This window comes from Podarcis pityusensis, assembly GCF_964106645.2.
Source record: "Podarcis pityusensis genome assembly, chromosome: 14".
Taxonomy (NCBI): Eukaryota; Metazoa; Chordata; class Lepidosauria; order Squamata; family Lacertidae; genus Podarcis; species Podarcis pityusensis.
Window position 1 is genome coordinate 7,445,372 of NC_138039.1, and position 14,125 is coordinate 7,459,496.

The following is a 14,125-nucleotide window of genomic DNA, read 5'->3' on the forward strand; positions in this document are numbered from 1 at the left end:
AGGGAACTTTGGGTGCTTCCAGGTGTTGATGAACTATGGCTCCCACCAGCCCCTGCAAGAATGGCCAACAGTTCAGGAACATCTGGAGGCTCAAAGGCTCTGCACACCAGAGATAATGGAAGACAGGGGACAGCCCCTTTTACCCCTTTCCCTTTCCTGAGGTGCTGTTAGCCAAGTTATAGGGGAACCGTTAAATGCTGAGGTTTCCAACCTGTCTACAGAGCAGCCTGTTGAGACTGGGAGATCGTGGAGCAGCTCGTGGTGGTAGAAGCTTCCATGGACCTCCCCCTTCCTGGCGAGGGGGCGGGGTGGTTGGACGAAAGGCATCCCGTGGAACCCTCAGTGAAGAGCAAGTCCCCACGGGCTGGGAATGAACAGAGGTAATGGACCCTAGAAGATAAAGAAAAGGCGTTGTTTCAGTCAAGAGGCTTTGAGTGATGGAACTATTTGCAAAAACTCAAAGCCAGTCAGCTGAGGAACCCACAAGAAGAGATGTTTCCAACAGCTATCACAACAAGCATTGCTTACCATTTGTTCTGGCACCTGGAAGTGAGGGTAGGTTGGTGACATGTTAAATAAGTGCATTGGTGGTTTCTGATTACAGGGCTGGCTAACCTTCTGCTAACCTCCAGATGTTGATGGACCCCCAACTCCCATCAGCCTCACCCATCCAGTGGCCAGGGATGATGGGAGTTTGAGTTCAACAACACCTGGAAGACCACAGGTTACTCACCTCTGTCTTATTGCCTTATGGCACACATGGCCAAACTTGGCCCTCCAGCTGTTTTGGGACTACAACTCGCATCATCCCTAGCTAACAGGACCAGTGGCCAGGGATGATGGGAATTGTAGCCCCAAAACAGCTGGAGGGCCAAGTTTGACGATGCCTGCCTTATGGATTCAAATTGATGGCTTGCACCCTAAGAGACCACCTCTGTTCCACCTAAACATTGAAGGTCTATTTATACCACCAATGTATCTGATCTCTTGCTCCTTGAATAAAGGACAGGATAGAAATGTAGGCCAAAACATCTGAAAACAGATAAAGTAGGCGTCCTCTTCCTTTCACTTTTTTATCCTTTATGTCTGCCCAGTACCCATTGTGGCAGGTGGTCTGGGTAAATCTCCAGAGAACACAAAAGTATAGAATTATAGAAGTGTAGTCCAACCCCCTTCAATGCAGGAATAGAACAGTCTCCCCACAATCCACTCTGGTGGTTTTGTAAGTGTGTTGTGTTTTATGAACATGACATGGGTCTTTTTCGAAAAGCCCAAGGGCCCCCACAGATGCCATACCTCTTGGTGACTTGTACGAATAGGCCTCTAACTCCACCTCATGGAGCGGGAAGGGACTTTTGGCTGGCACCACAGGGCGGAACATGTAGCTGTCGTTGGGTAAGGAGTGCATCCTGGCCACTGAGATCTTGCGGACAGTCAGGAGGTTCTGGGGTTCGCCAATGCCAGCAGACATTTCCTGGAGATCAGCAAGAGAGGAAAGCACTGAGAGGTAGGGGAAAGACTGAGAAAGCCTAGATCTCAAACCTGGACACCTGATCCTCTGACTATGAATGAATTTGCACAATGAGCTGGGCTGAGTTTGATACTCTACATATGTACGTAGCATCCTACACGACCCAATGGTGCCAGTTGTGGGTGGGAGTTTCACATTGGGTGTGTGGTGGCACACACACAGCACACACCCAATGTGAGACCCACCCAGAACTGCCACAACTGGGTCATATGGGATGCTATGCACAGTTACAAGCATCTTGTGATCACAATGCCTGTTTTAGTGCAACCCTTTATCCAAAGGAACCCGCCAGTTTCGACCTGTGAAATGGTTATGTATCTCTTCCTGATCTCCTTAAAATCCCCACCAGACTGTCCCTGCAGCTTCTCTTTGATTCTACTCCCTCTTCTTGCCTCTGCGAAGCCATTTTCCCACTCTGACTTCTCCACACTATACTTGTATACCAAATTATTTGCCTCCCGACCCGTCCTCTCTTTCATTGCCACCTAATTTCAGACTCTTCTTCCTCCAGATGTTGCTGAACTACAAGTCCCACCACCCCTGACACATTGGCCGTGCTTGCTGGGGCTTATGAGCATGGATGCCCAGAAACATCTGGAGGGGCAAAGCTTCTCCACACCTGGCGCAAAGCTTCCTATGGCCTTGCTCCCACCCCATTGCTATTCCTCATTTACACGAGCTTCTCTCCTCCAACTCTACCACCATCAACCCACCCAAGAGTCTCTTGTTCTCTTAAATCAGTGGTTCTCAAGCGGTGTAGCATGCCACAATGGTGTGGCGGGAGAGCGTGGCAAGTGTGGCAGGAAGATTCAAGGACAAAGAAGCATTTAAATATTTCACCGTAGTGTAGTGTAGTATCAAGAGCAGAAAACAGAAAGACTTCTTTTCGTTGATGAGAGTTAGTTTGTCTTTTCCCCCTATTATGTTTTTACTGTGATTTTATTGGTGTTAGCCGCCCTGAGCCCAGTTCTGGCCGGGGAGGGCAGGGTATAAATAAAATCTATTATTATTATTATTATTATTATTATTATTATTATTATTATATAAGACCTAATATAAATGAGATTACCTTTCAAAAGCAAGCTCACACCTCTCATTGAGTTTGTATACATATGTAATGTACATATGCAAGAGGCTCGTTTATATTTTGGGAAATGTTACTTGAAAAAAAAGAGAGAGAGAGAGACATTGCACATACTTTTGTAAACCAAGAAAATCTTTAATAAAAAAACAACAAAAATGTTTATATTTTGGGTATGATTCATGTTCTTATGTGGCAGCATTGTTTTCTGTTTCCTGGGTGTCCTACAATCGTATTATAAAGTAGTTGTGCTCTATGTTGTAAGTCAAACACTACTAACAGTTGTTTTTGTTTTCCAATGTATTCCTTATCAATACAAAATTTGGTGTGGCAGGGGGGGATTTTCATACAGAAAGTGTGGCCCAGGGAAAAAATTCGAGAACCACGGTCTCAAATGCTGTGCTCATCTTCCCTTGTTGACCCTTAGGCCTGGAACTCCCTTCAGGATCCTCTGCCAGATCTTCAAAACTACCCCAGCATTTATTCCTTGCTGCCCCTCATCCTGAAATACTCCCCCAGATCCTCAGATCCCTCCCAGGTCTCTTAAATGAGGCCACACATTTAACCCCAAACCCCACAGAGCCTCCTGATCCATCAAATGACTTTGCTCTTTGCTTCCCCCCCCTTCCCATGACCTCCCAAAATCACTGCAAGGAGTGACTTATCCTTGCTTTCTTCTAAATCCTTCCTCTAAGTCCACTTTTCCTGTGAACTTTTTGCTTAACCCCTCATCGTTCCGCCTCATCTGCAACAGTTCCTTCCTCTGAGGAATTCTAAAGCCAGAAAGCCATTTCTATAGGTTCCACACATCCCTAAATCGATATTTCCTCCTACCCTGGAGTGTTCAAAATGCTTAATGCACATTATCTGAGAAAATACCGTTCTCATTCGCTTCACATATCTCCGAGGAGAGACCCTGCCATATGGCGTCTCCCTCCATAAGCTGAATTGTCTGCCATGCTTTTCCCACAGAGCAAATTTGCCCCGTGAAGAAGAAAACCCGACACCTTCGCCCCCACATCCAGAAATCCCGACAGAACAGATTTCCCCACAGTGCCAGAGGACGCCACGAAACAGAGCGCTTCCACAGAACAGACATCCACAGCAGCGCCATGTGTTTGGTTTTAGATGGTTGCGCTTCTTTACGAGAATCATGCCTCTGACGTAGCCACAGCGGAATAAATAAGGCGGGAGCTAGATGCGGCGATGCAAGATGGCACACTTGCAGAGAGAATGGACAGTTGCGACTGTGGGGGTGGGAAACAGGAGGAGAGACTTGCTGGCAGCCATTTTGAAAGGCCTACTATTGCTCTTTTCTGCCCATAGAGAAAAATGGTAATTGTGGCAGCAGGCATGGGAAACAGGAGGAGAGACTTGCTGGCAGCCATTTTGAAAGGCCTACTATCGCTCCTTTCTGCCTCTTCAAAAGGGCTTCCCAAACATTTCAAGCGGTTGATGGAGGCCCATCCCATCCTCAGTTTTCATTACATTCCTCTCAGGAAGGCAATAGAAGCTGTGGAACTCTATTCCACATGAGACTGGGCAAGCCCATCCGTCGCTATTTTTAAACAGGCCTTGAATCCCCACTTCTTATGTCCCGCTAATGCAAAATGATGTTGCAGATTGACTTTGTACGTTGTAGCCTTGTTGGGTTTTGACTGTTTTTGCATTGGCTTTTGGTAGCTAAGGATTGTTGTGAGGCAGATATTTTAATGGCTCTATGTCACTTTGGGGGAATTGCATTTTAAATAGGCTTGTAAGCCGCTGTGTGAAGGCGGCTCTTGAAAAACACGATGATGAATTTATGAAATGAGAATTAAAAAAGCACATTTATCATCTTCAGTTCTTTCTCTGCAAATTTGTTCTGTCTCTCAAATTCACAGCTGGCGTGACTAGTTCCCTCCTAACAATTCTATGGTCACATCCAAACCATACATGCAAAGCCCATGGTTTACCTAAGAGAATCTTGGGAGCTGCAGTTTACCCCTCACTGAGCTATAATTCCCAGCACCCTCAACAAACTACAGTTCCCAGGATTCTTGGAGGGAGAAGCATGTGATTTAAATTTATGTTGCGGATGTGATCCATGTGACAAATGCATGAAAAGAGAAGGGAGAGGGAGAAGTCTGGCTCTGCCTTTAGGCAAGGTGAGGTATTAATGGAGTCCCATTTGAGGGCAGCAAATACTCAAATTATGTAGTTTATTTTGCTACCACAGAGGAAACTATTCGCAGTTTCCCTTTGGGCAGCAAGAGGCAACTGTCCAATGAAATGGATAGGCAATAGGTTCAGGGTAGAGAAAAGGTTAAAGATATCCACACAGTTCATAATTTAGGGACAAACATAGGAAACCAGCTACCCCAATAATGTCTATTTCAGGGACAGTCAAACTGGTGCCATCCATATATTAACTACAACCCCTATCAGCCCCAGCCAGGCTGGCCAATGGTCAGGAATTATGGGAGTTGTAGTCCAAAACATCTGAAAGACACCGTATTGGGTATCCCTGGTCCCCTCCTCCTTGGCTGATAGCTCCCTAAGGTCTGAGGCAGAGAAGCGTTTTCCCCACTACAAGCAAATTCTTAAAAAAGGAGATGTTGAGAACATAACTGAGGGATTTCTGCATGCAAAACATGTGACCTGCTGCTGAGCTGTGGAACTCATTGCCACAAGATTAATAGAGACCATTTTTTAAAGATTAAATATAGTATTGCAGCGTTAAAATCACACCCCAGCTATACGTTTAAAGCACATGGTTTCCCTCCAAGAATCTTGGGAACTGTAATTCATTAAGGATCCTGGGAAGTGTAGCTCTGTGAGGGACAAGCTATAGTTCCCAGGATCCTTTGGGGGCAGCCACGTGCTTTAAATGTAAGGTGTGCTTCTGACCTGCTTTATCTTTTCTTAACTTCACTTTGATTATTACCCTGACACAGGGTAATTTTTTTTAAAAAAAATAATAATTTTTTTTTTTAATTAAAAGAAGCTTTAAAATAAACTCTCCCCTCTTTCTGCACGCTAAAAGCAGGTTCTTATTTCCGATTTTCAAATCTCTCTTGGCTTAACAGGATAATTCCATCCCTGCTTCCTCTTCAAAGTTAATAAGCTGCTTGCCCAGGGATTCAGCCTGGTTGCCTGTCCATAGCATTCTGGTGGTCTCAGGACACAAATGACAATTTCTGCTTGTCACTTAGCCAATATCCTGCCCATTCTCTCTCTCTCTCTCTCTCTCTCTCTCTCTCTCTCTCTCTCTCTCCCTAAGCTAATCAAGTCTTGCATTCCAGATGGTCAAGGCTCAAGGAGACCAGAGAGAGGCTTGCCTCAAAGCAAGCATTCTTTGCTCTTCCTCAAAAAATTGTGTGTGTGTGTGTGTGTGTTATAGTCTGGCATTAAAAGGAGAGAAATAGAAGGTTTTCTTTTGGTCCTGCCAACTGCATGTCTCGATGAGAGAAAGTTGTGAGAGCAGACAGCTCAAGAGAGATGAATGGATCTGTCAGTTCCATTTCCTCATTTTCCCAATCTTGAATGTTGTCCATCTAACTGCTGCACACATTTGCAATGCTTTTTCTTTTCTTTTAAACTGCATGAAAATGTGTAGGCACCACACAAATTTCTCCAAATATACACATTTCTGCATGTAGCTGTGCCTAAGAAATCATTTCCCCCCCAAGCAATGTTCCTCTGTAAAATGCATTTGTGTAAGGTATTTCCACTAATATAGGCTATTTTATTTTGGTACACATTCTTCAGTTGGAGAACTGTACTGCAAATTTCAGAGAAGTGCGAATTTCAAAGTGGAGTTGTGGGTCCGGTCATGCATTGCTTTGGGAAGGGCGAATTTGGTCGGTTCATGCCCTACCCAATGCCAGTGCCAGTGGTGGCAAGGCTGGTTATTTGCCATTCATGGATGATGGAGGGGCTGCCTGGTCCCAGATCTAGTTCAACTTCTTGGCTGCTCTCCAGATTCTTAGGAGATCTCTTGAGAGGGTGGATTGACAACTGAAGAAGTAAGCTGGCAGCAAGCTCTTATCGAGGCCTGGGCAATGGCAACCAACATTTCCAAGAAGTTGAAGAATCTTGAACCAGGTGCCAGGTTTGAGGGAACCCTGGGACAGTTCTCTCTGGACTAATCATTGCATCCCAAGTGATCTTTCCCACCTCCCGTGAGCATGCAAGGAAGCAGGGGCAGGAATAAGGACTAGGTGCTTGACGTGGATATGCTGGCGTAAACTGATGTTTGATCTGATCCACCTAGGGTCTTCAAGGTGTTTCAGAGACCAGAGGAGGGGGCTGCAGAATTAATCCATCGGGTTGTTTTCTCTGGAGAACAGACAGGCCCTCTGCTTGGTATTGAGGACCCCTACATAGGTGTCTTGCCTGAGGGTTTGCAAAAACCTTGAGTCGCTCCTGTGTGTGTGTGAGAGAGAGAGAGAGAGAGAGAGAAATAGAGAGATGGAATTTTGTACATAAGAGGTTCCACACTTTCTGCTGCTGTGTGACTACCTATGACAAGGAATTGGGGTTCTAGATCAGGGGCCAGCAAACTTTTCCAGCAGGGGGCTGGTCCACTGTCCCTCAGACCTTGTGAGGGGCTGGACTATATTTTGAAGGGGGAAAAAATTGAACGAATTCCTGTGCCCCACAAATAACCCAGAGATGTATTTTAAATAAAAGCACACATTCTACTCTTTACAGCAGGCAGGCCCCACAAATCACCCAGAGATGCATTTTAAAGAAAAGGACACATTCTACTCATGTAAAAACACACTGATTCCCGGACCGCCCGCGGGCCAGATTTAGAAGGTGATTGGGCCGGATCTGGCCTCCGGGACTTAGTTTGCCTACCCATGTTCTAGATCATATAGAAGAGGTGATGAACCTTTTAAATGATACTTGGAGCAAGCAGCAAACCTACATAAAGGGAATGGCTGAAATATTTAGGCTGTACGGGTGGTTCATAAAATTGCAATATGTTCTTTGTCCTACTAGAACCACTAACAGGAGCCCAATAGCATTGATGGGCAACAGGTACAGGGCAGACAAAATGAAGTACCTCTTCGGACAGTGCATAATTAAATTATGGAAGTCATTACCGCAAGATTAGTCATGGCTATTGGCTTGGATAGCTTTTTTTGGGGGAAAAAAAGATTTAAAAGTCACAGGGGAGAGATCTGTCACAGGCAGATTAGCTATGGTTGCCAAATGTTTTGGAGCCTGTCTCCTTCAGACTGTTAGATCCTGGGGTGACCATCGCCTGCGTGCCCTGCTTGCAAAACAGGGATATGGAGGGAGGCGAGTTGGGGCAAGTGACTAGCTTGCTACCCTGCCCCTCCCTTGCTGAATCACTGTGAATTCTTTTTTTAAATCAAATCACATACTGGAAATTAAAATCGGGCTGCAGTTCAAAACATGCTTGGTCAAAACATTTAACTCCCATAAAAAACCCAGTAAGACTTACTTCATAGAAAATAGGATTAGGATGGGAAGCTTTAATGCAAAATATGCCATTGTTTCTCTTTCACTGGTCTTGAAAGACCTACACTGGCTCCCAGTACGTTTCCGAGCACAATTCAAAGTGTTGGTGCTGACCTTTAAAGCCCTAAACGGCCTTAGTCCAGTATACCTGAAGGAGCGCACGGCACCCCAAAATGAATTAAATCTGTTACCAGAGGTACCACTGTACAGGGCTGCTTTCACATGTCTTCTAAAGGTTGTACAGTTACTTCTCTCCTTGGCTCAGGGGTCGCACAACTCCATACCCTCCATTATTTCTCTGCTGAAAATAGGGACCTCCTAAGGAAAAGGGAGGGGATGCGGGTGGCGCTGTGGATTAAACCACAGAGCCTAGGGCTTGCCGATCAGAAGGTTGGTGGTTCGAATCCCCGCGACGGCGTGAGCTCCCGTTGCTCAGTCCCTGCTCCTGCCAACCTAGCAGTGCGAAAGCACATCAAAGTGCAAGTAGATAAATAGGTACTGCTCTGGCGGGAAGGTAAACGGTGTTTCCGTGTGTTGCTCTGGTTCGCCAGAAGCTGCTTAGTCATGCTGGCCACATGACCCAGAAGTTGTACACCGGCTCCCTCGGCCAGTAAAGCGAGATGAACCCCAGAGTCGGCCACGACTGGACCTAACGGTCAGGGGTCCCTTTACCTTTACCTTCAAGGAAAAGTGGGGTATTCCAGCATCAAATCAGAAATCCTAGAAAACAGGGACACTTGGAGGGTCTGCCATGGCACGCCCAGAGGCCTAAAAACGTTGGTGACCCCTGAAGTAAGATAATTCTAATGTTTTCCATAGATATTGTTTTGCCCGTGCTTAACACACAGAGATAAAGTGACTTGCCCTTCCCATACATGCCCCCTTAACCGGTGCCAATTCCGTTTCCCATCTGAGTTGTATGCACAACCGTCACGGACGGAAGGAAGTTGGGGGGAACGATCAAGGAAAGACACGAGGCGGCAGCGCAAACTGTTTCTAGCTGCGAAGCCACAGAGAGAGGACAATGGCGCCATCACACCACCGCTGAGCTGCACAGCACTGAAGCACGATGGGAATAAAGGAATGCAGAAGCCACAGCGAGTTCCATACAATAGTCACCTTCGCCTCTCCGCCTGGGGCATTGTGGGAGGGTGTCAGGAGATGGCGGTAAGGAGAAGTGTGGAAGGACGCGGGCTCCATCAAGAGATCCTCCCCTCCCTCCAGCAGGTCTAAGTCTGGGATGGCTAGAGAGACACTCTCACAGCTCAGAGCCTCCTTCGGGGACAAAATTAAGGAGACAAAAAGGCATCAGCAGGTGGGGAAAAGGCAATTCCAAGCATCTGCCCCCAGAAGTTGGGGGGTGGACACTTCAGTGCTCTTGGGGAGGGGGAAACACGACTTAGTTCTCCAGGCAGTGGCCCAGAGAGTGGAAGTGAATTTTGTGGGACAGACTCCCTTCGCCGTTGGTCAGGCTTCGTGGGCCAGTGGTGCCTAGTGGACAGAGCACTGGACTAAGACTGGGGAGCCCTGGGTTCAAATCCTTACTCAACCATGAAGCTCACTGGGGGATGCCAAGCCCGTCAATCTCCCTCAGCCTAACCTACCTCACAGGGATGTTGTGAAGACAACAGGCAAGGGGAACTGCATGCTCCTGAACTTCTGAAATCTAACAGGGCTATCAAAAGAGCCATTAAGAGCAGCAGAGTTGGGGCAGGCAGATCATGTCTGCAATATGGGGCATGGTACAACGCTCTCCCACATATGAGAGTTCGTGTAATGTAGCGGTTAGGACCAGGGAGAGCTGGGCACAACCCCCAGAGGACCGACCTTGGGCCGGTCACTGTCTCGCAACCTAGACTACCTCACGGGGCAGTTGGGAGACTAGACTAGATGGACAGAGGGAGCAAGGTACACAACTTCTGGGGGAGGAATGGAACTGAAAAATGGTAATGAATAAAGAAAATGAATTTCAGTGGTGCTCGCCCAGGAAAGCTTCCCAGTTGATTGATTATGAGTGTCATCAATGAATCGCATTTCCCATCCTGGGTTGGTTCTGCTGGGACTCCTCAAACAAAACCCTAAAAACTTATGCAGTGGTCAAAACTGTGATCCCTGGGGGAGAGGCGTCACACTGAAGTGTGACAAACACTTTTCGCTTACAGCTTCTGGCTGAAAACAGCAGCCAAAACAATTGGCCATGTCACTGATGTTGCCTGGTGGGACAGGACTGCTTGCCTCACCTCCATCCATCCATTGGTGAAGATTAGTTGAATACAACACAGTGTTCTTACAAACGACACTGTGGGCAAATGTTATTGATATAAATCTATCATGACAACCAGGAACGGTGGTCAGGGTCGCAGGTGGAAATGATCTAGTTGATTTGTGCTCCAAACTTACCCCAGGCCCAGCCTCCAACTCCCCACACCCTCTAGAACAGTGGTTCTCAACCTGTGAGTCCCCAGATGTTGTTGGACTACAATGCCCATCATCCCTAGCTAGCAAGGCCAGAGCTCAGGGATGATGGGAGTTGTAGTCCAACAACATCTGGGGACCCACAGGTTGAGAACTGCTGCTCTAGAAGGAGCTTTTAGAAATCTTGCCCGTTGTTCTATTTTTTGCTTTACCAGTGCAGGGTGCTTCAGCAGGCGGGGCGACCCTGGCTTAGAAGTGCCCTGGCCGCCATTGGGGACTCTGACTGGAGTGTTGACCCCCCTGGACATCTCCAGCTCGATCTCAGCATCCATCTCGGCGTCCTCCTTGGCCTCCTTGTTGCTTTCCTCCAAGTGCTTCATCAGGACAGCCACCACCACGTTGACCAGGACGAACTGGGCGATGAGGACGAAGGTGACGAAGTAAACAGGGGAGATGATGGGCAGGTAGCTGAGGCAGTGCTTGTCGTCCCTGTGGCATTCCCGGAGCGTGTCCTGGGGAAAGGCAAAGACATAAGGAAATCCTGTAAGGGCAGTTTTGCTGCATCAAACCAAGGCGGGCCCCTCATATGGAAGTGAAAGCTGGACCATAAAGAAGGCTGATTGCCGAAGAATGGATGCTTTTGAATTATGGTGCTGGAGGAGACTCTTGAGAGTCTCTTGGACTGCAAGAAGATCAAACCTATCCATTCTGAAGGAAATCAGCCCTGAGTGCTCACTGGAAGGACAGATCCTGACGCTGAGACTCCAACACTTTGGCCACCTCATGAGAAGAGAAGACTCCCTGGAAAAGACCCTGATGTTGGGAAAGATGGAGGGCACAAGGAGAAGGGGACGACAGAGGATGAGATGGTTGGACAGTGTTCTCGAAGCTACCAGCATGAGTTTGACCAAACTGTGGGAGGCAGTGGAAGACAGGAGTGCCTGGCGTGCTCTGGTCCATGGGGTCAGGAAGAGTCAGACATGACTAAACGACTAAACAACAAGAACAACAAGTGCTGGCTGGGGGTGATAGAAGTTGTAGTCCAGAACATCTGGAAGACTCCTGGTTGGTGAAGGCTGATAATGCCAGTGTACTGTAAGAAGCGAGGATCACCAGTATTGAAGCCATGATTCTTCAACATCAACTTCATTGGGCTGGTCATGTTGTGCAATGCCTGATTATTGTCTTCCAAACCAACTACTCTATTCCCAACTTAAAAATGGAAAGCGTAATGGCGGTGGTCAACAAAAGAGGTTTAAAGACTCTCTTAAGGCAAATCTGAAAAAAAGTAGTATACAGTGGTACCTCGGATTACATACTCTTCAGGTTACAGACTCTGCTAACCCAGAAATAGTGCTTCAGGTTAAGAACTTTGCTTCAGGATGAGAACAGAAATTGTGCTCCGGCGGTGCGGCAGCAGCAGGAGGCCCCATTAGCTAAAGTGGTGCTTCAGGTTAAGAACAGTTTCAGGTTAAGAACGGACCTCCAGAATGAATTAAGTACTTAACCCGAGGTACCACTGTAAACACCGACAACTGGGAAACACTGGCCTGTGAGTGCTCCAATTGGAGAACAGCCTTTACCAAAGGTGTCATGGGCTTTGAAGACGCTCGAATTCAGGATGAAAGGGAGAAATGCGCTAAGAAAAAGGCATGCTTGGCAAACCCTCACCATGATCAACTCCTGCCTGGAAACCTATGTCCCCATGGTGGAAGGATGTGTGGATCCAGAATCGGCCTCCACAGTCACTTACAGACCCACTTTTAAAACCGTGTTTGTGGAAGACAATCTTACTCGGCTACGAGTGATCGCCAAAGAAGAAGATCAATGCAACCAGCACTCTGAATCAGGACTGAAAACTACCTGGGAGCCAATGAAACTAAATCAGGAACAATACATTCACTTCTTTCTCACCTTAGACAGAATGCCCTTCCTGTAGAAATATGAGCCATCCCATCAGTATTGGCATACCGTCGGCTCTTGAAGAGACTCCGGTTTCTGCAAGCATGGCTTCCTGATCTAATTATATTAATTTCTATTTTAGCTTCTTTAATTGCTATGCTTTTTGACCGGCTTGCTTTAACAGGCTACTAGCCATGATTGCTATGTTCTGCCTCCACAGCTGAAGGAAGTTGTGCTTCTGAATACCAGTTGATGGAAACTGCAGAAGGGGGAAACTGTGGTCAGATCCTGCTTGGCCACAGTGAGAATAGTTTACTAAACTAGATGGGCCTGATCCGGTAGGCACTTCTTATGTTCTTGCAATTATTGTAAATTTTAATTATGGATGTGTTTAATGTTTTGGTGGAATTGTTATATTGGGCACAGATTCTAAAACTGGTTTTGTACTTGTAAGCCGCTCAGAAGCCATTTTGGTACGTAAGCAGTACAGTCGTACCTTGGTTTTCAAACAGCTTAGTTCTCGAACGTTTTGGCTCCCGAATGCTGCAAACCTGGAAGTGACTGTTACGGTTTGTGAACTATTTTTGGAAGCCGAATGTCCGACGGGCCTTCCGCGGCTTCCAATTGGCTGGAGGAGCTTCCTGCAGCCAATCAGAAGCTGCACTTTGGTTTCCAAACGTTCTGGAAGTCGAACAGACTTCTGGAACGGATTCCATTTGACTTCCGAGGTACGAATGTACAGTGGTACCTCAGGTTACATACGCTTCAGGTTACAGACTCCACTAACCCAAAAATAGTGCTTCAGGTTAAGAACTTTGATTCAGGATGAGAACAGAAATCGTGCTCCGGAGGCGTGGCAGCAGCGGGAGGCCCCATTAGCTAAAGTGGTGCTTCAGGTTAAGAACAGTTTCAGGTTAAGAACGGACCTTCGGAACAAATTAAGTACTTAACCCTAGGTACCACTGTACATAAATTGAGAAAAAGTGACGATAACTCTAATGGCTGAATCCTGTCGTGACCCTGAACCGATTCTCACGGTGATGTCAAAGTGTGGTGCCCAGAAATGAACCAGTTGGAGAAAAACAACGCAGAGGGCTTTTCCTTACCTTCATGATCCCGTTCCAGTTGTCCCCCGTCGACACCCTGAAGAGGGTGAGGAAAGCCATGCCAAAGTTGTTGAAGGTCGCATGCCGGCTCAAGCCTTCGCAAGGGTTGTCCTCACTGCAATCTGCGAGGGAAAGGGAGTGAAGACAAAACTGAGCCAGAATGTGAGTGTTGGAACAAGTTTGCCGTTGCTCCATCCAGCTAAGCTAACTCTGTGTGGCGTTTTAAAGACAAAGGATGTACTGGCAAGAGCTCTCTCCTCATTGCAAACCTGGAAGAATGAGCTTGGCATTTAGGGCACCCTCTAGACTGCAGGACCAGCTTGCCTGAGCACCCCATCCCCTGTAACCCCCAAAGGCCAATTCTGACTTACTAGCTCTATAAAGTCCCAGCCACAGAGTTTGCTTCTCAGTCTAAGCACCTTGTCTCTGCAATGGGGAGCATAGGAAGCTGTGCTATACTGAACCAGACCCATTGCTCCATCTAGCTCAACATTGTCTACACTGATTGGCAGTAGCTGTCCAGGGTTTCAGGCAGGGGACAATCTCCAGCCTTACCTGGAGATGCCAGGGAGTGAACTGGGGACCTTCTGCATGCAAAGCAGATGTCCTACCACT

At 47.1% G+C, this 14,125-nt stretch overlaps 1 protein-coding gene across 1 annotated transcript in view; it reads right to left on the reverse strand.

Moving 5' to 3' along the window:
- Positions 1–14,125, reverse strand: part of CACNA1H (calcium voltage-gated channel subunit alpha1 H) — a 174,583-nt gene that overhangs the window by 3,953 nt on the left and 156,505 nt on the right. Inside the window, exons 29-33 of the mRNA XM_080980107.1 lie at positions 13,511–13,632; positions 10,715–11,014; positions 9,207–9,362; positions 1,297–1,474; positions 212–390 (exon numbers count right to left, since the gene is read on the reverse strand). Of these exons, the coding sequence (XP_080836233.1) occupies positions 212–390; positions 1,297–1,474; positions 9,207–9,362; positions 10,715–11,014; positions 13,511–13,632 (935 nt within the window). The remainder of the gene's footprint in view (positions 1–211; positions 391–1,296; positions 1,475–9,206; positions 9,363–10,714; positions 11,015–13,510; positions 13,633–14,125) is intronic.